Raw genomic sequence first — 23,571 nt, 5'->3', positions numbered from 1 at the left:
AGAAATTCCTGTGCATTGCAGAAACAGTAAAATCCAGAGTTTATTCTCCATTATTTCTGGGTGTCTTACCCAGTTTGGGACTAAGTCATAGTACATATATAGTGGTACCTATACAGATCCTGCACTTCGTAGCTTAACTGAGCGGGATGTTTATGTTAGGGCACAATGCTCATGAGTAGGCCAGCTGTGGCCTGCAAGTATTTAGGCAGTACATCTAGGTTTTCCATGTTTCACTTGTTTTCAGTCCTCTCTTTGCCCTGGTAATGGAAGCTTGATTATATATTAACTTCACAGAGGATTACAATAAGGGTATCAAATTCACAAAAGATTTAATTTCAGGTCACAGAGAACCAAACAGGTTCAGGCATGAATGAAAGAAAGGTCTTAGTTGGCTAGCAGATACAATCTTTTATTCTTAGATGTGTTTCCTTGCTGCTCTGTGTTAATCAATCTCTTAAAGCAATGAAGATACAGTTATTTTTGTTATTTGGTGTGGAACTATTTGGAGACACAGTATCCTGCACGTGCCTGGCTCCATCACTTTTCTACTTTATGGTCCATTTTTTCTCATGGCTTCTGTCTGTGCTGGCAGAGTTTACCCTCCTAAAAATGAAATATTCTGGCAATGAGTTCACGTATACCAGACAGTTGCTTCTGATTTATATACTCAGGCAAGTTAGAACAGCGTTTACATCAGGATTTTGGTTTTAGCATGTAGATTTCTATAACAGGAAAACTAATAAAAGGCATCATAAAAGGTGGAGGCTGTTTTTTCATCCTACTTGGAGATTCAGTAAGCATATTAATTACAGGTGAAATGAGCAGCTACAAGTGTCATTCTGTGAGTGCTCATTAATACTTCAAAATCATTGACAGTTTTAATCTAAAAATCATAGATATTCAAAATATTGGACATCAGCAATGGGAAAGTCAGTGTTTTGCCAAGCTCATTGCCAAAACTGCCCTTAGCTGACAGTGTTATCTACACAGAATGCGAGTCTAGCTGAGGAATAGCCCTTACAAATAGGATTTCTCTATGTGCATAAGCAACCACTTTCCATACTAGAACAGGAAACTGTAAAGCAGTTTGCACTTGTTCAGTTCTACAGCAAAATCCTAAAACTATGCTGTCTGGCCCAGCTACTGTTCTTCCTCTCATATGACAACACTCCAGAAATACTTGTAAGGCTTGGACAGAAAACTCTTCATGTTGATTTCCTGGGTGAGTGAGATGAGGAACGTCAGTCAGTCTGTGCTTGTTCACAAGCAACAACACACCCACTCTTTTATTTACATGTAGGGCCACCAGGGAAATACCTTAGCAGGGACCAGCTAGGGGTGAGAGAGTAGTGCTTCTGCCACACCAGATCATGCCAAGACAAATACCGTGCTGTGACAGAAAAAGAGGGGAAAACCTCCAGGGAAATTAGACATGGAGTTTGAAAACTGTGGCTTTAAAGACAGTGAATGGAGAGAGTCCGTGCAGAGTTTTAAGACCCCCTGCTGAGTGTGAATGCTGGGTTGTACACTGCACATATGTAATGCAGAAATAGTAGTGCTTAGTAAAACACACTTGATCCATTTTTACAAATGATGTAATGTAACTGTCTGTGCGAAGTAACACGTTCTTGTGACGATCCACCTTCTAATCCAGGGCCATGCATTAGTGTCATAGCTGTGCTCCTGCTGCCCTCTAAGCCATGAGTCACCATCTTTCACTTCCTCAAATAATTACAGGCAGAAGAAAGTGGCTGTCGCTTGGTATCTCAAGGGATTTCTCTGCTGCTATAACAAGCAGGAAATTCACACAAATATACTTTCAATTTTTTTTAATTGGGTGGATGATCAGTGGACACCTGGAACTCATTGTAAACCTCAGGCAAAGAGAGCACCGCATGGGAAACTTTTTGTTTCTATACATTGCCTCACCTGTCTGTTAGATCTTACCTGTCCTTTGGTGGAAGATCAGCCAGTGAGCCATCTGCTAGCTACACAGCACTGACCACCCTTTGGGCCCTTGCTGAAGCAGAAAACAACTCATGCTGCAAAGTTTTCTTCCTTGAGGGAAGGGATGTGAAGCTCTGTTGTTTGTATTTCTCAGAATATAGTGTGTGTTGCCATTAGCTTCCAGAAGGTGCATTTGCTGTTCCATTACTGCTAATTGTGCAACCAAAATACAGCCCGATTCCCCATTGCCCTGCACCTGGTTAGTGCTCTCCATCTGCAAAGTGCAAAGTTCGTGATAAAGGCAAATAACTCAGAATTTTCCAGTTGCTGGTGGTGTTATTTCGTACCCATTTACAAGGCTACATACCAGTAAATGACTATGCCAGGTGCAGAGAAGAAGAGAACCTGACCCCCTCCAGATTTAATCTTTCCCCTGAATTAGGATTAATTTTTCAAAGCAGCCAGGATGTTTCAGCTTTCCTTGGTGCATGTGTGTGTGTTGGGGGAAGGGTGCACAGCACATAGAGGCAGCACAGAAGCAAATATGGGGATGGTCTTGGACTCAGCCCTCTCTAATAGAGCATGAAGCAGCAGAGTTTTGGCTTCAGCGGACATTTGAAATGTCCTCCTGAAATATGGGCAGGTAAAACCTTTTTGTCGTATTATGTCATTGTGCAACAATTCCAGTCCTTCATCCAGTGTTCCTAGCACAGTGGCTAAGGTCTTTCGGATGCATGTGTTTGGAAGGGGAGGAGTCCAAGACTGACAATCCGTTATTAAAAGCAGGTTCTTTGGTTGCGGTCGGGCAGGAGATTTGCTTTAGGGATGACTGTTACTGGAGAAGGTTTATGCTGTTGGCTGGGGCATACTCTCCCGTTTGTATCAGCTGACACAGCCTATGTCTGATAAATGACTAATAGCATTTCTGCAGAGGTGTTACTGGCAACGGATTAAGATAATACGCACACTTTCCTCCCCTGCCCTTGGGAAGGGTCAAGATTTGATGTTTGTAAACCACTGCAAGGGCGCCAACAGGCCACTGCCGCCTGCGCCTTCCCACGCGAAGCCCCCGGGGCAAGCCCCTGGCACCCTGCTCCCGCCGGGCAAATCCGCTTGTGCCGGCCGCCGGACTGCCCCGGAGCTGGCTGGCTGTCCCGCCGGGCAGGTGCCGGTGGTGGAGGGAGGGAGCGGGCCCGGCGCCCAGGTGGGGCCGGCGGGAGAGGGCGCGGCCCACGGCGGGGGGGCCTGGCTGGGGGCATCGACCGCCCCCCCCTGCCCCGCCAGCGCTGCTGGGCTCCCGTGCGGCGCCGGCCGCCCCCGGTCGGTAGCGGCAGCCCTCCCGCAGGGCGGGCTCAGCGCAGGGGGCTGCCTGTCCTGCGGTCGCCAGCCCGGCTGCAGCTCGGCGAGAGGGGGGGTGGCGGGGGAAGCTCGGTTGCCTCCAGGACCGGTTCTCTGCCCCCTCCTTCTCGCCCTCCCTCCGCCGCGGCGGAGGTCTGCGCGGCTAACCGCGCCTCTCACCGCAGGGGCCTCCCCGTATGGTCCCCGCTGCTGCCATGAGCCAGGCCCCGGCCCCCCGCGGCCCTGACCCGCCGGAGAGCGATGCCCACAGTGGAGCCCCCAGCCGGGGCCCCGGCCGAGGGATGCCGCCGCCGCCCAGCCTGCCCCAGCTCCTCCACAAGTAAGAGCCACCCCGCGTTCTGCCGGGCCGGGAGGGCGGGAACGCGGGCGGGTTGCTCTCCCTCCCCGGCGACGGTGCCCCCCTTCCCTCCCCCTCGGCCAGACTGACAGCCGGGCGGGTGGAGGGTCGGCCCGCCACCGGCCCTGGCCGAGCGGTGCCCTGCGGGGCCAAGCCTCGCTTCTGCCGCCCGGTGCGGCGGCTGTGCGAGTGGTGAGGGGACCGTCCCCTCTGATGCGGGGCACGTATACCCCGCAAGGCCAGCACAGGTCCCGCTTCCCAGCAGACGTTTTCTGCCCTCGGAGCCCTCGTGTCTGTTTTCTGAGGGGTCGCCCCGGCGTCGCATCTCCTCCGGGAGCTCGGTTGTGAAAGTTTTCCTGGCCCTTCCGTGCCGGGGGCCGTGCGGCGGTGCGTGTGCCCTCCCGCCGTGCCCGCCAGCCGCTCTGCTGCTCGGGGCGCCGGCCTCTCCTTCCCGGGCCTGGGGCAGGGGCTTGTGTGCCGCCAGCAGCGGCCGCATCTTCGCAAAACTGTCACGGACAAAGTAACCTGTACGCGCCTGGAAGACGCGTTACCGAGGGCAGCAATGCGAATGGGATTTTGCTCTTTCGTTTTCCGACCGGAAAGAGAGGGAGAAAGTACTTTTGCTACCCAAACGCGATGGTGCAAGCGATACTTTTTTGGCTAAATGAGAAGCTTGAAGACAACCCAAATGTCCCATAGTTAGTATGTGAAGCTTGAGTAGACGCTTCTGTTATCTGTGCTGATTCAAGATGGTTGCATGCGCTGGACATGATTTTTCACAAGTCGTAGCACATTAGAAGACCTAGAGGCTTCCAACAGGGCAGTAAATTTACTAACGAAAGCCCCGTTAGGGAGCCGTTAGAATTGCATTCTATTACTTTAAGATTTGCTGCTCGAGTTAGCGAGTGGGACGCTGGGCGCTGCGCAGCAGCGTGGGGCGAGAAACGCTTTTGACGTGATGTCCCAGGCCACCAACTGGACTGAGCCTGTGTCCGTCCGGCGAGCGAAGTGCCAGTGTGACAAGGCACTGCTGAGCTGCGGCGGCCTCGCCGCTGGGCTTGTGCCGCTCGCCTGCAACTACCCTTTTGTATGCTTAGGTATCTCCTTTACCAGTTTGTCAACAAATCCCAACGGTGTAGCTAGCGGAGGAAATTATTTCGGTCCTCTTACTTGCGTTTGCAAAACACACATGTCCACATAGACAGATATATATACGTGCACGTATGCTTTAACGTTACTGCAAACTTTGAGTCTGAACGTTACCCTAAGTTGGAAATTGGGTTATAAATACGTATGAAACAGGACTGTTGAAGTCGCTGTGGAGCGTGGCCTGTAAATTTCTTAATGCTTGGTTTTATTTTTGTTTAACTGCTTTTAAATCGTGTTTTGTAACTTAATTGCGAAAACACTGACACTTCTCGCTGCCGATGTTTTGGCTCCTAACTGGCAATACAGACTTGGGAGTTTGCGTTGAAACTTGAACGTTAATGGTCACTTCCTCAAGCTCCTGGGCAGCTGCAGCGCAACATACAAATTGTTGTGCAACCAGAAGGTAATTTGTGCTTAGCCAAAATCAGTCTCAGATTTTAAAGTACGGTCTCTAAACACGGCCCTTATTTTGTCATGTTTGTCAAGACTTTGTGTGGATGTGTTAGCACAAGGCAGATAGGCGAAGCTGTTGAGACTGCTTCATGATCGTATTTCTAATGTGGCACAAGTTCTGTGCAAAGGCATTGTGGTTTTGCTGGTTGTGCCTCCTAGCAAATCGTAGGTAGGAGAACTTCAAATGGTTTCCATTCGAGACTGTCTTTAGAGGAAAGATTTGAGAGAGGTGCCATGTTCTGCCCTTTCTTTGTCATGGTAACGTGATACAAAATGGCAAAGCCGAATGTCTCCTTCTAAGGTCCTGCAACGTGATTGTGTGGTTTTGTAATCATGTGGCAGAATTTGGTGTGTGCCTCTGTTTACCTGATGATTAAGAGACCTCTACCCTGAATTTAATTGAGTTAGGTATTTAGCAATGGTTAGGAAGGGAGATGTTAGGGAGTATCTTAAATTGCTCTTCCGAATTTATTTCTAATATATTAGAACAGGTGCTGTGACTGGCAAAATAGGATAGAGAGGATAGCAATGATTCTTCTACAAAATCAAGTCTTGATTTCACTACTGAGAAAGAAAACGTTGACCTCTTTTCCCAAGCACTTTGGTTTCTTTTCTTTTTACTGGTTGCCATCTTTTAACTTTGTGAGTTGCAGTAAACAAGCCTGCAGCCGCTGACCGTGCGGAGGTCATAAAACCATGTGGTGTTTAACTGGATTGCCTTGTTTCAATGCTTCTATTTTTTATTATACTGTTTAAACTTCAAAAGCTCTCTGGATTCCTTTCTTCCCACACCCCTCCAGTTTAACTTCTGTTAAGAATTTTTACAGATGTTAGGTGAACACCAATGTAACTTCAAAAATTGCTACCCGCACAAGCAGTTGGGAAATGTTCACTCTGAAAACTATGCACTGAACAGGGATTTTAAATTGAACAAAATTAGAGATCTGAAATGGTTTTGGTAGCAGCTACAATGGCTGAACTCATGCAATGTAGGTGGCACGTACCATATTAAATGCTTCTCTGCTTTAACATTTATAATGCAATTTTAATTATTAAAATATATAGATAACTGAATTCTCAGTTTGAAATTCCTTGCAGACAGTACTCGAATACAATAAGATATAAATTGAAATATGGCACCTTCATGTTGTGTTTCCCCCCCTGAGTGACAATGTAATTTCAGTTGTCAATAAAGGTCCAATAATAAGTTCTACAGTTAAAGCTTTTTAGTCTGTGCAGGTTATCACAGTGTTTGATGGGAAGAAATTTCTTGTTCTCAAAAACTATAAGCCTTACTGTGGTCAAATGAGTTCTTTGAGTCGTAGAACTGAGATTGAGAAGCTGGAGAAGAAAAAGCTGAGTTTCCACATGGCAGAGAACGACTTGCAAAACCATATGCTTGAGAAGATAGAGGACAGTTGTAATGGTGTTGGTTAGCCTTCATAACTGGTTTCTGCTGCGGTTATGTGGCAGGAGTGGAAATGAAGGTTAGGGTCTGTAGTACCAGCAAGTGAAACACATTTGGGATATCTCTGAAAAGCCCCCAGATACCTGTTCTGCACTGTGAAAGATTTGATAGCTTTTTTGGAACTGCTGGTCTGGGTTTGGGTTGGTTTTTTTCTCCCTCTTTCGGCAAGTCTTTGTGATTTGGGGGTTTTGTTTATAATTTGCAATTAACATTGCAAAAATATGTGATTGTTAGATGACATCTTGGTGTGTGACAGATTTTAGCACCTGCTGTTAGTCTGAGTGCCTAAGCAGCATGAGAGAGTGGAGACTCCTGTTAATACTGCCAGGTGTGTGATTCATTGCAGTCTGATGGAGCAGCTAGATGGAATAACGGAGAGAAAGGAATTGAGTGATGGTCCTGGGCTAACTATAAAGATGTTGCAGAAAAAAGTGCTTTCTGTGAGAGTTCTCACTTAATATATGCTGCAAATAAACTCCATAATTGTAGGAGACATGATTGTATTGAAATGCAATCTCCTTGTACATTTTAATGGCTGGTGGCATGCTTTTGATTCTAATGATTTGTCATGGGTAATATCTGTCCAGTGGAAATGGAGTGGTTTTTAACTCCCTGTGTTGATACAGGAGCATACATTTGTTTTTGCAAATTGAATAAAGACATCTCATAACAATGGGGGGAAAAAACAAAGTTAATATATTGGGTTTTTTTTCTAAGGGGTTGTGCCCTGGAGATTTTGAGCTCTTCTGGAAGGAAAATGGAATTTCCAACATCTGTGCCTGAGTCGTCATCGTTTTGTGCCAGTTCTGGGGGCAGGCAGGAGTAAGCAGGCTGGTGCTGAATGCTTTGAGTCCTTTATTTCCTATAGCAGTGAAGAGGAAAATTATTGGGGAAATAAAACTTCCAATTTTTTAAATTTTTCTTTTTTAAACTTTAAGACTATTAAACATGTGATTATTTTTTTAAAATTCACTTCATTGTGTTTTTATTTGGTGCAAAGTATGGAGGTTTCTTTCTTTCTTTCTTTTTTTTTCCTCCAACTCAAGGTCTCTCAGGAGAGATAAAATATGAAATGTACTCCCGTTATATACATTAGTCATGGCAAATAGTTTGGCTTATATGGCAAAGGCTAAACTGATACTTAACAAGGGGACATTAGGAGAAACACTGGTTTTACTGTTTCTCTTCTTACTGTTACTGATCCAGGCTTTCCGTATTTATTTGCCTTTTAAAGTACATCTCCAAAACCTGAGTCGTTTCCCCACTCAACAGAGCCCTGAAAACTCATGGAGTTTGTGTTATAACAACTGTAAGGGCCCTAAGTGGAGATGAAAACAAATCAGAAGAGGCTGTAGCTGTCTTAGATGAGAAGCTTTACCAAAACAAGAGGCAGGAGCTGAAAAGGCAGAATTCATAGTGTGGGACTTGCCAGGGAATGCGGGAACCAAACCTGCATTATTGAACTCCTCCTTGTGTTCCCGTGTTTCCCATTCATCCTCTCTGTAAGTTACAAAACATGCAACGAGGGAAGATTAGTTTTCTTGGAACTGCCTGTCTCCTTGCTGCCTAATTATTGAGACTCCTCTAAGACCTCACCTGACGTTAAAATCAGGACTTAAAACGCGTGCACAAAACGTGTGCGTACATGGAGGCAGGGAGCGGGGGAGGAGGCAGAGACAGGGACACCTCTGGGGTTCTTCACTTTTAAGTTTAGGTGCTTACAAAGAGTATATTGAGTAATGATAATTACCCTTAAGTTAGGTAATTAAAATGTCCCTTTTACTATCTCATTTTCCTAACATTTCTCATTCAAAATACTTCTACCAAAATATATTGTTTTAGAGGAAACCAGTGATTCCTCTTGTGTATCAGGAGTTAGGTATGCCGATGGTTTCTGTTTAAAGTAAAAAAATATTTAAATGGTGGATTTATTTGTCTTTAAATGCATTGTGGTTTTGTTTTTTTTTTAACTTGTTTTTAAGCTCTTATTTAAAACCCGAGAAAAGCACAATAAAATTGAGTTTAAGATTTGAGGAGAGAGCACAGAGATGCCAAGTGGAAAGGAGTCAGAAAAAAAGAAGCATTTAGAAAGAATGCCTCATATGAGAACACCTTCATATTGTCTGCCTTCTATTGGCAATTACCAAACAATTCTTGGTTGCCCAGAGATGTCAGAATTCTTGCACGTGTTTTTAATGGAGAGGGAGATAACAGCAGTGATATCAAATTCAGTTAAAAGTTAAATAATATCTGCTTTCTGAGAAGCAACATAATAAGTGAGTTTTAGACTACAACACGTGGTGCTGGAGTCTTTTCTGCTGAAACTAAGTTGCCTGGATGTTGCTCTTTTATTGGCAATTTAATGCTACTGTTCCCATCAGTAGGATGGCTGGGAAATGCCTTCTGGTTTTCCTCTTAGCTCAGCCCTTGTCCATTCAAAGCACCTAACAGCGAGTAGTTCCATGACCTGCCGAGTTAGTGCTGTGCTGAGGTGATGATGCTAAAATGTGTCTGACTCTATTCGGAGGGAAGAAAAGCAGAGGTGGGTAAAAACCTCAATATTTTCCAGTTCTCATCCTTTTGGGGGGCTGTCAAAATGTGAGGAACTAGATCTTTGAAATTATATTTATACCAAGCCTGTCAGAGTTCAAGGAGCATCTGGATGATCCTCTTAGTCATATAGTTTAGCTTTTTTGTAGCTCTGTGAGGAGCAGGGAGCTGGACTCTACATTCCTTTTGGGTCCCTTCCAATTTGAGATACTCTATGATAGAAGAATTTTCTTTAGGATGATTAAAAAAAAAAAAACCCAACTGTTTTCATGAAATAATAACTTGAGTCACTTCAAAATACTCCTACAAATAGAAACTGCCTATCTGAAGAGTAAGCTGTCTGGGTATTTTGGGGGTTTATTTTAATTTAAATAAACTCCTTTGATCTGATTTTCAGCTAGACATTTTATCAGACTGACTTCATTCCCCTGAATAGATTACTCCCACCCTTCCATCTCCTCCTTTGTATATTTTATAGTTGATTTAAGGATGTAATCGCTCCTTTAGCCTCTGCTCCTCTGTGTCCAGCTGCTTTCTCTTTGTCACGCTAATGACCCGTCACAGTGAAGCTGCCACTTGACCAGAAAACCTGTCCCTTTGGGTTTTGGAGACGTTTAATATCTGTCCTGTTCTGACAGTTCAACCCTAGTCCGTTTTACAAATGCCTCTTCCCTATTTAGAAAAAATACCAACTGAAAGCAGGTTGGATTGTGTTGCAGGACGGGGCAAAGGCTTGCCTTCTTAAAGGATCAGTAGAGATGAGTGCACATGCAATTATTCTGCTGTAGGCTTACTGGACTTTTGTCTGTATGTAAACTTGTGAAGTCACAGACTGTTAGGGGTTGGAAGCGACCTATAGAGATCATCCAGTCCAACTCCTCTGCCAAAGCAGGATCAACTAAAGCAGACCCCACGGCAATGCATCCATGTGGGTTTTGAAAGTCTCCAGAGGAGATTCCACAATATCTCTGGGCAGCTTGCTCCAAGGCTTTGTCACTCTCACCATAAAGAAGTGTTTCCTCATGTTGAGGTGGAACTTCCCCTGTTTTAGCTTATACCTGTTGTTCCTTGTCCTATCTCTGGGTATGACTGAAAAGAGACTATCACCTTCATCTTGACACCCACTCCTCAGATATTTATAGCTGTTGACCAGATCCTCTCTCAGCCTTCTCAAGACTAAACAGTCCAAGTTCTCTCGGTCTTTCTTTGTAAGAGAGATGTTCACATCCTGCAGTCATCCTCATAGCTCTCTGTTAGATTCGCTTCACCAGATCCTTGTCTCTCTTGAATTGGCAAGCTCAAAACTGGACACAGTGTTCTGTGTGTGGCCTCGCCAGGGCAGAGTAGAGAGGCAGGAGAACCTTCTTAGACCTTCTGGACATGCTTTTCTTAATCCACCCCAGCATGCCATTGGCCCAGTTGGTCAAAAGGGTACATTGTTGTCCTGTGGATAACTTTCTGTCCACTGAGACTTCAAGGTCTTTCTCCATGAAGCTGCTTTCCAGCATGACAACCCCTGGTCTGTACTAGTGGTTGGTGATGTTCCTCCCAGGATGCAGAACTCTGCACTTGTCCTTATTGAACTTCATAAGGTTCATCTTTGCGCAGCTCTCCAGCCTGTCCAGACCTCACTGGATGTCAGCACAGCCTTCCAGTGTGTCAGCTACATCTCACATCTCCAGCTTCATATCATCTGTGAACTTGCTGAGGGTGTACTTAATCTCCTCATCCAGGTCATTGATGAAGATATTGATCAGAACTGGACTCAGTACTGATACATAGGCTTCCAAGTCGACTCTGCACCACTGACCACAATTCTCTTGAATTTATCTCTGAGGATGTTATGAAAGACAGTATCAGAAGCCTTGCTGAAGTCAAGATAGATGATACCCTCTGCTCTCCATGTAACCATTTGTTTGTGGCTTCATAGAAGTCTAAAAGATTCATCAAGCAGGATTTTCCTTTAGTGAATCCATGCTGGCTACTTCTTTCATGTGATTAGAGATGGCCTCCAGAATGAGCTGTCGCATGAGAGATGGAGGTGAGGCTGACTGGTCTGTAGTTGCTCAGGTTTTCCTTCTTGCCCTTTTGGAAGAGTGGAGTGACATTGTCCCTCTTCCAGTCCCCAGGCACCTCCCCTGTTCTCCATGATCTTTCAAAAATGGCAACCATTAGTCAGCTCCCCCAGCACTCATGGATGCACCTCCCCAGGGTTTGTGCATTTTTATTCCATCCAAGCAATCTCTAGCCCGATACACACTGACCATTGTGAACTCTTACTCCCTGCAGTTTCCTCTCTTACCTCCAGTATTCCTTAGGGCTGTTCTTAGCAGTAAAGACCAAGGCAAAGAAGGCAAGTGGTAATTCAGCCATCTCTGCATTGTCTGTCACCACATAGCCCACCTCATTTAACAATGGACCCACTTTTCCCCTATTGATGTATTTAAAGAAGCCCTTCTTGTTATCTTTCACATCCCTAGCCAGGTTTTGTTCCAAGAGAGCCTTCATCTTCCTTGTTACATCTTGACATGTTTTGACAGTATTTCTATAATCCTCCCAACAGCCCAGAGCATTTTTCCCTTACTGTAGACTTCCCTCTTCCATTTGAATTTTTCTAGCAGCTCCATGCTTATCCATGCAGGTCTTCTGTCTCCTCTCCTAGACTTTTTCAAGGGTATACATTTTTCTTGAGCTTGGAGGAGGTGGTGGAGGTTGGATGTTCGAAGGAAGTTCTTTACTGAGATAATAGTCAGGCACTGAAACAGGCTACCCAGGGAGGTGGTGGAGTCACCATCCCTGGAGGTGTTTAAAAAAAGAGTGGCTGTGGTGCTTGAGGCTACGGTGTAGTGATTAAGGGTGCTGGGATGAAGGTTGGAGAGGATGATCCTGGTGGTCCTTTCCAGCCATAGCAATTCATAGTGATTAGATGTTGTGCTGAGGGATTTGGTTTAGTCAAGGACTTGTCAGTGTGAAACTAACGATTGGACTCGATGATCTTGAAGGTTTTTTCCAATCTAAGAAATTCTGTGAATATTAACCAGCACTCTTGGACCCCCTTAGCAACTAGAGCCCTAGCCCATGGGGCATTTTTAAGTAGTTCTTTGAACAGGACAAGGGTAGCCTTCTGAAAGTCCAGGGTAGAAGTTTTACGATTTGCCCTGTTTCTTTCCCTAACAATAAACTCTATTGTTTCATGAGGTTAACTGTGAGTTAAGTGTGAGTTCAAATGTGAGTTTAACTGATGCTGACTGTACCACAAGCTGTATATTTATCTTGTCCATCTGAGGAACTGTGAGGACTAATGATGCTCCGTTATCTCAGCTGCTTAAAGACGTGCAGATGTCTCACAAGCCTTTGCGGAATGGTCCAAAGATGCCACGAGCCTTGCCTTACCCTGAGGGTGATAACTAGTCTTTGGCTGTATTGGTTTTGAAGTGTAGTTCACCTCTTGCATGTTTTTAACTCTAAAGCTTTGTGTTAAGTGAAATGTTAATGATGGTTACTGCTTCATCACTTCTGGATGTGCTTCTTACTTGGAAGAGACAGAGACAGGATGGATAAGTGTCTAATTGCTGTTCCTGTGAGTAACATCATCTGCTGGCCAGAATGGGCTGAGAAAATGGTATTATGGGCAGGTTATGAGCAAGCTTCTTAGCTGAGTTCTTATCACCTTATCCCTTCTCTGGCTTACTGGCATTTTACATCCCAAAAGCGTGTGATGTTACCTAGATTCATCTTTCCTCAGCTTGCTGTCTGTACAGTAGGCTACAGAGTATTAGAATTTGGGCAATTTTACATTTTTAATTGAATGGAATTTTACATTTTGAATTTGGTGGTGTCCAAGTCTACATACAGTTCTATGCATTGTGTTTTTTTTTTTCCTAGAGATGTGTGAGTTGATGGTGTCTGTGAGCTAGGACCACTTCTTTAGAAACGTGCAGGAGTTGCTCTTGCATTTTTACTTGCATTCAAATCTTTTAGAAATAGACTTTAAGTACCTCTGCAGTAAGTTGTTTGATGGATGATGTTCCCTTTACTGTTGTAACAAATACCCTTCAGTGGGCTTTTGCATTTTGTATAGTTGAAAAGCAGCAGTGAACTGACCATTGTCTGTTTATGCACTAGGAAATATTCTCTTTGCTGCTTAATGCCTTCTCTTAAGGGAAGATGTGCTGAGTAATTTTTGTAGCTGATGACACACACAGTTCATTACACTGACCAACTTCTGTTGTTCTCTCTCTCGGCTCCTTTTTAAAACAAACAAACAAACAACCACCCTGTAAAATAAAACTGCAAAGTACTCATTGCGAACAAAGTGCTGTGTAATGCTTTAACAGTGCCTTTCTCACCCTGCTTTCTGTTTTGCCTCAGAGTAGTACTGAGAAATTTGCTCCAGTCCCTGGACAGATGCGCATAGCTACGTGTCCTTGTGTGATTTGCAGTCTGGATGCCACTCCAGGCATTGTCAGAGACTTCCTGTGCTCCCCCACGTAAAATTCTTTGCCAGAGACTACACACAATTCAGGCTGATAGTGAAATTTGGAGAAAAGATGATTCTTGTCTTCTGACACCATGGAGAGAAATATTAGCAAACTAGGGTGAGATTTTTTTCAGCACTGGGCTGCTCTTATCTTCCAACCTCTTCTATTAACACATCCTAACGTTCACTCCCCAGCAGTCCATGTGCTCTGTGACATTCATTTGTGCCCTGCTCATGGTACATTCTTCTAAGGTCACCTACAGCTTTCCACTGTCCTGCCAACCAACAACCAAATATTGAGCTCTTTTCATTATTTACCACTTTGTTCAAGGTCACTTATTCTGTCCTGCAGCAACACCACCTGCTCATGGTACAGGCAGAGCTTACCCTTTTGCTGGCATCTTTCTGTTCACTGTCTTGAGATGGCCCAAGAAGTTTGGTTGAGGTTGCTCTGACATAACATTACACTTAGGAAAGTGTTATTGATGTGTCTATAGGTGAACATGTTTGTAAGTAATACAGAAGAAAAGTGGTTGACTGGGATGGTGTTTATAGATACTGCTGTTAACAGACTGAGCAGACAGATTTATTAGTAAAATGGTGCAAACAAAAGACTGACAGTTCTATGGGACTTCAGTCCAAGTCTACTCTTGTGTCTTCTGTACTGTTTTGGATATTATTTGCACATACCTTCTCCAGCTCTTGGAGAAGTGGAAAAAGTGCTAACTACTTCAAATTTGACAATGAAATGTAAATTTAATCACATACCAGTGTAACTTTGATGGTTAACTTTGACTTCATAAAGACAAGAGATCGTTACAGCTTAACCTACAGTTTGTAGGTTTTCTGCATTGCAAAGGATTAAAGACTTGAATTTCCTTTAATAATAATAAAAAAGGGAGTAAAATAGAAGTTTTCAAGGACTTGAAGTGATTTAGTCATTTTGTTTAGGTAGTTAATCTGTGCAAAGCAGAGCAGCACATTTTACATATCGCCCAAATTTGCTGGGTAGCCAAGCCAGTTTACATGTCAGTGATGAATATGACTTACATTTCTCTTTGGATATAGTGTATGTTCTATGAGACTGATCTTACAAAGCCTTATTCATATACATGAGGGTTATTTGTGAGTGTGAGGCTTTAGAGGATCATATCCTATCGTCTTAAGTCTGCAAGGCTTTGTAACTATTTACTGCTTGGGTTGTTCGTTCCTTTTTTGCTGGATCACTAGAGATCCTGCACAGAAATGTTAAGAACAGTGGTTGCTGGTATGAGGGACCTAATACAGTAGAAGCCAGAAGAAGTCATGGAATGTTACTTTGTGTTCCAGCATGGAAATTTCTCTTTTAACAGACAGAATGGAGATGTGCAGGGATGGATCCATGTTGTGCTGTGCTTCTTGATGGCATATTAATGGTCTGGCATCTTTTAAATCCAGTACTCTGGAGTGTTGAAGCCTTGCTAGATATAGGGATTTGTAGAGTTGGAGGTGGAGAGGGTTTTACAAAGAGTCCATCAGAACTTAACATGTGGTTGTCACTGCTGTCTTGCAATTCGTGCTGAGTATTTGAGAGAAAAAAGGCACAATCTTGCATACCTCTTTTAAGCTGCCTACTTTCTTTGATGCCAGGATTTTTTTGCTGTGGGTACACTTGCTGCCCATATTTAAGGGAATAGTATGAGAGTAACAGATACAACTCTATGATATTTCTCCCCATAGATTTAAAGGAGCTTTTATAAAATTTACGATGATCCTATTAAAAAGTGATTACGAAGATCCCAAATTATTAACCAAATTCATATGATAAGGACATAAAATAACAGCAATTAGGATTACTGTCTGTATTGCTGGCATAATTTATGGGGGGAAATTGGCTCTAAACTGCAAGGCAGCTGTTTGTATCCTTTTCTGTACAACATACTGTCTCTTACTGTGCATTTTGGCAGTACTTGGCGCTGCTCTGTTTGTAATCTCCTCCTGCTCTGCAGAATATAATACCCTTTTACACAAAGATATGAACACATAGAAGAGAGACTCTCCACACATTTCTTTTTTCATCTGTTTGGTATGATAGATTTTTATGTTGTATGTCTTCCTTTAAAGCATTGAAACCTGCCACTTGGCACTTCTAAAATTTACAGCTGCGTTACGTGAAAGTTGGTACCAGTGTTGCAAAGCTGAGGACTTGATTGGCAAGTTTTAGCAGTGAGCAAATTTTCACAGCTGATCCATAAATCCCTGACAGACCATTAGGAGCTTCAGGACAGCTCTGGCAAGCTCCCCTACAATAATTGTAGTTTTAAGTTTGTTATATTTAGTTTTCTCACCTCTTAGCTGGATGCCAGGAGGACCTCACTAGAAGCAAACCTACTCTCTATCTACTTTTTTCTCCAAGTTGGCATGAATACAAATAACACGCAGTGTGGGAGGAGGGCTTGCTGCTTGACTCTAAGTGGACAAAGCCGAGCCCTTCCGAGGGTGTGACTTGTGACAAATAGTCTCCAGATCTGGATCATTTCAGTAATTCATGAACACTTGGACTACATAATTTCTCACCCCTCACCTCCAGCCCCTGCTCTTAAGAAATAACAGAGTCATCAAGGGAGGCAGAGAAAACACCTTTTCAAGCTCAAGCATGACAGAGTTGTGTATAACTTTGAGGCAGAGGCAGGTCTCAATTTAAATTCCCTGAGGTAACTGTACTAATCTGTCTGTAGCAAAGCTGGCAGAGTGACTAGCTCCTAAGAGTGACCACTGCTCTAAGAACAGAACTGCATGGATGGCAGCCGTGAGAGCAGCAGGCTTTTTTGGTGCCAGGGTTTGATGGCAACGATGTTGCTGGCATAGCTGAAGCCTGGCTTTGATAGCACACCCCCTTTAGGCTCTATGCTTTATACACATGCAGTAAAAACAGTGCTATAGCAACTATACTGCATCTTTGGTAAGATATGGAGAATGATTCTTAAATACTAGACCTCCTCTGGGCAGCCTGATAAAAGCAGAGGAGAGGCTCCTATCATTCCCTTGGATTTGGATCCTAATGGGCAGACTCTGGAAACTAGCTCAGACTTGGGCTGCTTCTTTGAGCAATTAATGAGTCTTTTGTACATCACCTTCTGAAATCTGAACTGCTTTGCCAAGAATCTCCTTGCCCCTTGTTAATGGGGTGTGGTATTTTGAGGGATCCTAGGTTACCCTCAAACTAAACCACAGGGTAGGCTCATGGCCCAAACTGAAACATCAGGGTTGGTCTCTTCTCCCTAGGAACAAGGAAATGGCCTCAAGTTGCCACAGGGGAGATTTAGTTTGGAAATTAGAAGAAAATCAATCTCTGAAAGGGTTCTCAGCCACAGGAACAGGCTCCCCAGGTGGGTGCTGGAGTCCCCATTGCTGGAGATGTTTAGGAAAATGCAGAGATGTGCTGCTGAGGGACATGGGTGAGCATCAGCCTTGGCAAAGTTAGAAAATGGTTGGGCTTGGTGAACTTCAAGGTCTTTTCCAACAAAAACCACTCTGTGATTCTAGAGGGACAAGGAGGGAGTGTGTCTGCATGCTGAACTCTTCCAAAGGGGTATTTTTTCCCTATCTGGAAGAGGGAAAGATAAATTGACTCTTTTTATCCTCTGCTACATTAAACTCAGCCTTTCATAGCTAAGCCTCATGAATGACTTTTTTGCACGGGGTACCAATGGAGAAGCAATATATGAACTTTTTATGGGAAGGAAAGGAAGAATTGGTGATGGTCTTGTAGTTGAATTTTCAAAATGATTTTTTTTTTTAAGAGCAGGAATAGGAGGAATTATGTTCATATTAAAAACTCCTTCAGACAAAAATTCCTTCATGCTAAAATCTTTGTTCAGGCATACCAGAAGCTTTGATTAGAGTCTTGGTAGGATAAGGGTAGAGTAAGTAACTATAAATAGCAATACAGTGAGTAATGATCTTGCCCTACAAACTTTGTGATGAACTTAAGCAGGAGAAGGTAAAAATATCAGCTGACAACCTTCTCATGGGGAGGGAGCTCTGATTAAAATACAGGGATCTTCAGTAAAAGAAATGGAATTGGTGATCCTTAGTTTCAAGTGCTTTAGCTTCCTTTAATGCAGGAAGACAAGTGGAAGATGTCATTCCTGCAGTAGGAATGGAGTGCTCACAATGCCTGGGCTGGTTGCAGTATCCAACAAAGCAGAAGTACTAGGAGTGATAAGAGTAAACGGGCTAAACACATGTGTACAGCTGAAATGCAGAGCGTTCTCCAGTTTTGAATGTCTCCAGAGGAGACTCTGCAACTTCTCTGGGTGACCTGTTCCAGTGCTCTGAAACCCTCACAGTGAAAATATTTTCCTTATGTTTATGTGGAACCTCCTGTGCTCTGGTTTGCTCCCGCCTCCCCTTGTCCTGTCTCTGGATGTCACTGAGAAGAGTCTGGCTCATCCTCATGATGCTTGCCCTTGGCAGAGCATCCTCACCTATTAACACTTTTCCCTGGCAAATGAAACTTGGAAATGCTTACTCACAGAAATAGCAGGAGTGAATCAGTGACCAGTGCTTGGACATGTGGAGCCTAAGAGGAATCTCTTAAAAAAAGGTTAAACATAAGAGGAGTCTCATTGATGATGTTTGCTCTAAAATACAAGCGAGGGAATGCAGCTGTGGGAGATGAGGGGATTGTTTTAGCCGACTTGTTTTTCACCACAGAGTTAACTTGGACTGCTGCCTAGTTTTTAACCATTGCCATCTATCAGGCAAAATTAGTCTTAGTTAAAAAGCTGCTTTTGAGACAGTTGAGAAATACTGGGGTGGATGTGACTATCACTGTCTCATTGGGAAGAATAGGTCAGAAAAATAATCTGCATGCTGATTATCCTCCATTTCCACTGTTCCCTGAAGGACAGATGAGGTTTCTGTGTGATGTTATTGAGCAGGAAGGGTTTCAATCCTGCCCCACTGTGCGAATTTGCCAGACTTAAACAGCACTGGATGAGCAAAGACCTGCTGTGGGGAAGCTTTTAGTTGGATTAATCAGGGCTGTGTCAAGAGGGTCGATTATGTGAGAGAGCCATACCCAGGAGAAGAATCAATCTTTATGCAGCGAAAAGCCTATGTATTTCTCTCCAGTTTCTTTGGGAGCACCTAGGCATTGAGCCAAGCAACTTCCCCCCTGCCTCCCCTCTTTTCTGCAATCTAGTCTTGGTCTAGCTGGAATCGGTGTTTATTTTCCAGCTACTAATTAAAATGAGCTTGAAGTTAAACTTCTCTGAGGGTGCAAACACAGTTGTTTGCTTTTCTCTTCTCATGAGAGACAAAGCAGCATACTTGCAGCTTTAGTCATTGCAGGAAGTAAGTAATGGGCAAACTAAGTAAGTGTCATTTCCTATGTGGATGTTACTTACCTGTGAAGCAACTGGGGTGGCCTAGAGGTTTCCAAGTTGTGTACATGTTTTTGGAGTACAAGTGGTTTGAAGAAACAAACAGGAGTGTTGCCCTGATTGAAAGGGTGCCTAGACTTATCTAGGGCTACAGCAGGGTATTAATAGAACACACTGCATTTCCTTCACAAAAAATCCGAAGGGCACTTTGCTGAGAAAAAATCCTGGTGTGCCTTTCTGTCTTTGGGACCAGCTCATCACCCAGCTAAAATTAAAAGGTGAAGTCAGGCAGTTCTTGCTTTCTATTTTTAAACTGCTTCAGCATATGAATGTGAGTGTGAAATCTTTCTTTAGGCCTCTCTTAACTTAATTACCTACTTATTCAAAATATTCTCTTCTCAAATTGCTGAGCTATAATTACATTCATCTTTCCTGGGGACGTGTTTTAGCCACTCGATGTTTGTTTAGTTAGTTTTATGTTTAACTCCTAGTTCTGTAGTTTTCTTACAGTGATGGAAGCCTCGTGGTAAGTGTTTAAAATCTATTTTGATGTGTTAAAAAAAATTAGCAAGTAGATGATGTTTTTGTTTATCTGTTCCATGTTTTTGTTTTGGAAGTCCACTTTAAAACAAACCAGTAAAAAGAGTTAAAAATAGTAATTTTCATGTGACCTTACTAACAGAACATAGAATCATAGAATCAACCAGGTTGGAAGAGACCTCCAGGATGTAATGACTTAAAATTTTTGGTTCCAATTTAATTTTCCATTTTTTTTTTTTTTTTCCCTTCTGTGCCAAGCTTTTTGCTGTTTTATTTTGTTTATGTGCTTTTTTCTTTGGGTGGAAGGAGATGTTGTGGCTCTGGCACAGGAGGTGCGGTGAAACCGCTTATAAAGCATAGGTTTGCCCCTTTCTCTTTCTGCTGATTTGGATATATTGAATTCTCCTTCCTGCATTTGAGCAAATCTATGGAAAATCCTAGTCAACCGCCTTCGAGATTGAGTCCTCTTCGCCTGCGTAATGACGTTTTGCAGTCCGGCAGTTTCAGCCTGCAGAGGGTGTGCTTCCCTCCTTCAAACCATCACCAAACCAGAGCAGTGCCCCTAACACACAGTGCCCTCCGCGCTGTACCGGGAGCCCGGCAGGCGTCCGGAGGTAGGTAGGGAAAAGGGCGTCTGTCCGTCTCTGCCCCCTCTGACGTCTGTCCTTCAGTTTCGGTGACTGTCAGCTGCCTGCGGCATGGGACTTCCCAACTGACATACCCTTTCACGGTGAAAAGGACACTCCTGAGAGAACACAGTGTTTCTTTGCATCCTCTTTTGGAACTGGCAGTTGATGCTAAACGTGGGATGAAATGAAGAGATGTGCTCCTTCCTTCTCACCGATTTTCTTGTACTTTTGCCTTTATCAAGAGACAGCTCTTGGGACAGCCTTGCCTCAGTTTCCCATGTCTAGTCAAGTGGTGATCAGGCTTCACTGTGCTAGGTCACACTCGTTTTTTCAGGCACTCGAAGCTCTGGAAGGTGGTAAAGTTCTTCACAGAAAGAGTGATTGCCCATTGGAATGGGCTGCCCGGGGACATGGTGGACTCACCATCCCTGGAGGTGTTCAACAGGAGACTGGATGTGGCACTTAGTTAATTAGAAGGTGTTGGGTGATAAGTTTGACTCAATGATCTCAAAGGTCTTTTCCAACGTGGTTAATTCTGTGATTCTGTGACATTTTGAAATGTATTAATCTTCACTGTCCACATGCTCCTCAGGTGTGCATATAAGGGTCTATATGGGGTTCTACCTTGGACATCTATGTGAGTCAACTACCTGCTGCAAACTGGGGGGCTGGTACCTGGGGAAGAGGCAGCTGATTACGTCTCCTCAGGAAAATCCCATCTGCTGCTGATCTGATTGGTATACTTCCACATACCTCCTTCTCCCACTTACCAAAAATACTGGAGATTTCATAGGCTTGGGTGTTACATGACAGCACATTTGTATTGCTGGTGAGAAATGTTGCTATTCACAGTGTTTAGTGACAGTGCTGTTGGATGGATGGATAGATAGATAGATAGATAGATAGATAGATAGACAGACAGACAGACAGATAGATAGATCGATCGATCTATCGATCAGTGATGTTAAGTAACACAAACCTGGAGCCACAGTCCTCTGGACACCTCTTCCTGTGCCAATCTTGGTGCTTGGAACAGCTTACCCATTAATTTGGTCCGCTTCCATTCCCTCCCTTCCCTGTCCAGAAAGCTCTTGGCAAACCATCTCTTCTGTAAATCCTCTTCCCTCTGCTGGCCATTGCTCTGGTGTTTGTCCTGTCCTGTCATCCATTTTTTAACTTCAGCCTGAAACTTTGTCAGCAGAGAGATTTCTGTGGGCATTTAACATCCTGTAAATAAATGCACAGACCCCTTATTCTTTCAGAAATGAGAAGCTGCAGTTTGTTTTAAATGCAGACAGGATGTTCACCTAGATAATACAGGAGTTCATGAGGTTAATTATGTTCATAGGTTTTATTCTCTCCAGCTGGAGGCTGCAGTCCAATAATAGAGATGCTGAACTAACAGTACCTGCAGGATTTCTGCTCTTGTTGTCATTGTCTGCATCTTCTGCTGTTGTTCATCTTTCAAAACAGATTGTTTTTGTAAATGACCACAGTTATTGTGTATTAATGATGCTTGACAAAAGCACTTTGACAAAATGAGTGAGTTTTAACAGTGTTCACATACTTATGTGCTTGAAATGGAGCCTGAAAAATTTGTCCTCTGGAACCTTACGTTATCTTTTGGCTGTTGGAAATGAAGCACCTGACAGTGTTAAGCTATCAGAATGATTCCCAGACATGGGCAAGCAGCCATTATGGATATGTTAATCCCTACCAGGAGATTTGGACAGCTTTTGATTTACTGCCACTCATCTGTTCAATATAAGCTGGAGATCAGTACAGCAGTTACCTTTACATTTGATTGAAGAGTATGGAAAGGGAAAGGAGAATTCTGTGGGTATTATGCAGATCTGGTAGAGTTGCTTAAGTGGTGTACTTCTAGATAATTTTGAAAGTGCATTTCTCAAGGTGGTCAAAGGAACTATTTTGGCATTCCTCCCCTGCTAGAAAATACTTTACCAGCAGACACTTGGAATTTTCTGTCCTTTTGAATAGATTGGATTAAATAACTGGAGAACTAGAAACTGTATCTGGTTTTTAGAAGTTTAGGCATTTATATATTGGTTTGAGTGCTGCAGAGCTTACATGAACAGATTTATTAGCCTGAGCTAAATGCATGGTTATAAACTAGACTATAAAAATTCTTACATTTTCTTCATATTATGACTTTAAATACTTTCAGCAGTAGACTTTATTTGAAGAATTCAAAGCATCCTCATTTTTATTTCCAAAAATGGTACATGAGATGTGTGTATTTAAGTGGGTAATAAAACTAAAGAGCCAGGTCATAAAGCACTGTTTGCTAAAACATACGGAAGTAATACAGAGATTCCTGTCTTGTAATCTGATAATGAAACCAGAGGAAATAACTTTCTTGTGCAGCATATCATGCAGGTGGGATGGAAGGCATCCATCTGAACATTAACAATAAAGATATAGGTCATATCCCAACATTTTTATGTCTGCGTGCACAGACTTGTAGAGTTTATTTAAAGAACTCCTGGTTTAGAGCTCATTCACAATTTTAGCTATTGATGCTGCTAAACTTTCTCAACAGTAATACTCCTTCATGGTGTCCCAAACAGCTGTTGTGTTCTCCAAAAAGACCTGTACTCTTTTAACCAGGGAGCTGCATAAATATGGTTTAGGATGGTGATCTATATGATAAGCTATGTTGTCCAAATGGTCCATTGGTTCCCTCCCAGATTTCTGGGGTCAAAGTGTTGATAGGATAGAAACTGTCTTTTTATTTTCAGCAAGTGATTTTAAAAGCAAGCAAACTTTAACTGTTCCAAATTGTTGTGCCACAGTTCAGCTTTTCTGTCATTTGAGATTTCAGATTATTGCATGGCCCATGGCACAACTTCATTTCTATAAGGTGTCTCTTATATTGCCACATTTGTAATGAATTTGTGATGAGGTTAGCCTGACGTGATTGTTTGGAGGGTTTGGGATTGTTGAGAGTTGGAAGTGTTGTATAAGCTTGGCTTTGTTTAGAGGGTGCATGTGTATGTATGTAAATATATTTATGGGTATATAAAAATGTATTTTCTTGAGCTGTGGATAATCACTCTGTTGCATGTCTCTTTAGAGACACTGAGATCCTGAACATAAAATAGGAATGGCTGCCCAGGAATGCCATTTCAGAGGTTTAATTTGTTGTGCTGTCTGCAAGTTGCTCTATCAAGGGCTTATTTTTTTTTCCCCCAGAAGACAAAGGTATCTCAAGAAGCACGATGGGATGTGTTAGGCCAGGGCTATCTGTAAAAGGGTATCCACCGTGAAAC

The 23,571-nt window shown here is 43.3% G+C and overlaps 1 protein-coding gene across 2 annotated transcripts in view; it reads left to right on the top strand.

Moving 5' to 3' along the window:
* Positions 1-3,225: 3,225 nt before the first annotated feature.
* Positions 3,226-23,571, top strand: part of RBM20 (RNA binding motif protein 20) — a 117,374-nt gene continuing 97,028 nt past the window's right edge. Inside the window, exon 1 of one of the 2 annotated variants that reach the window (XM_064144412.1) lies at positions 3,226-3,625. In XM_064144412.1, the coding sequence (XP_064000482.1) occupies positions 3,483-3,625 (143 nt within the window). In that variant the 5' untranslated portion in view covers positions 3,226-3,482. The remainder of the gene's footprint in view (positions 3,626-23,571) is intronic. The other variant, XM_064144413.1, reaches the window with a different exon arrangement.

The sequence above is a fragment of the Pogoniulus pusillus genome, chromosome 6 (assembly GCF_015220805.1).
Source record: "Pogoniulus pusillus isolate bPogPus1 chromosome 6, bPogPus1.pri, whole genome shotgun sequence".
Lineage (NCBI taxonomy): Eukaryota > Metazoa > Chordata > Aves > Piciformes > Lybiidae > Pogoniulus > Pogoniulus pusillus.
This window is presented reverse-complemented; position numbering and strand designations above follow the sequence as displayed.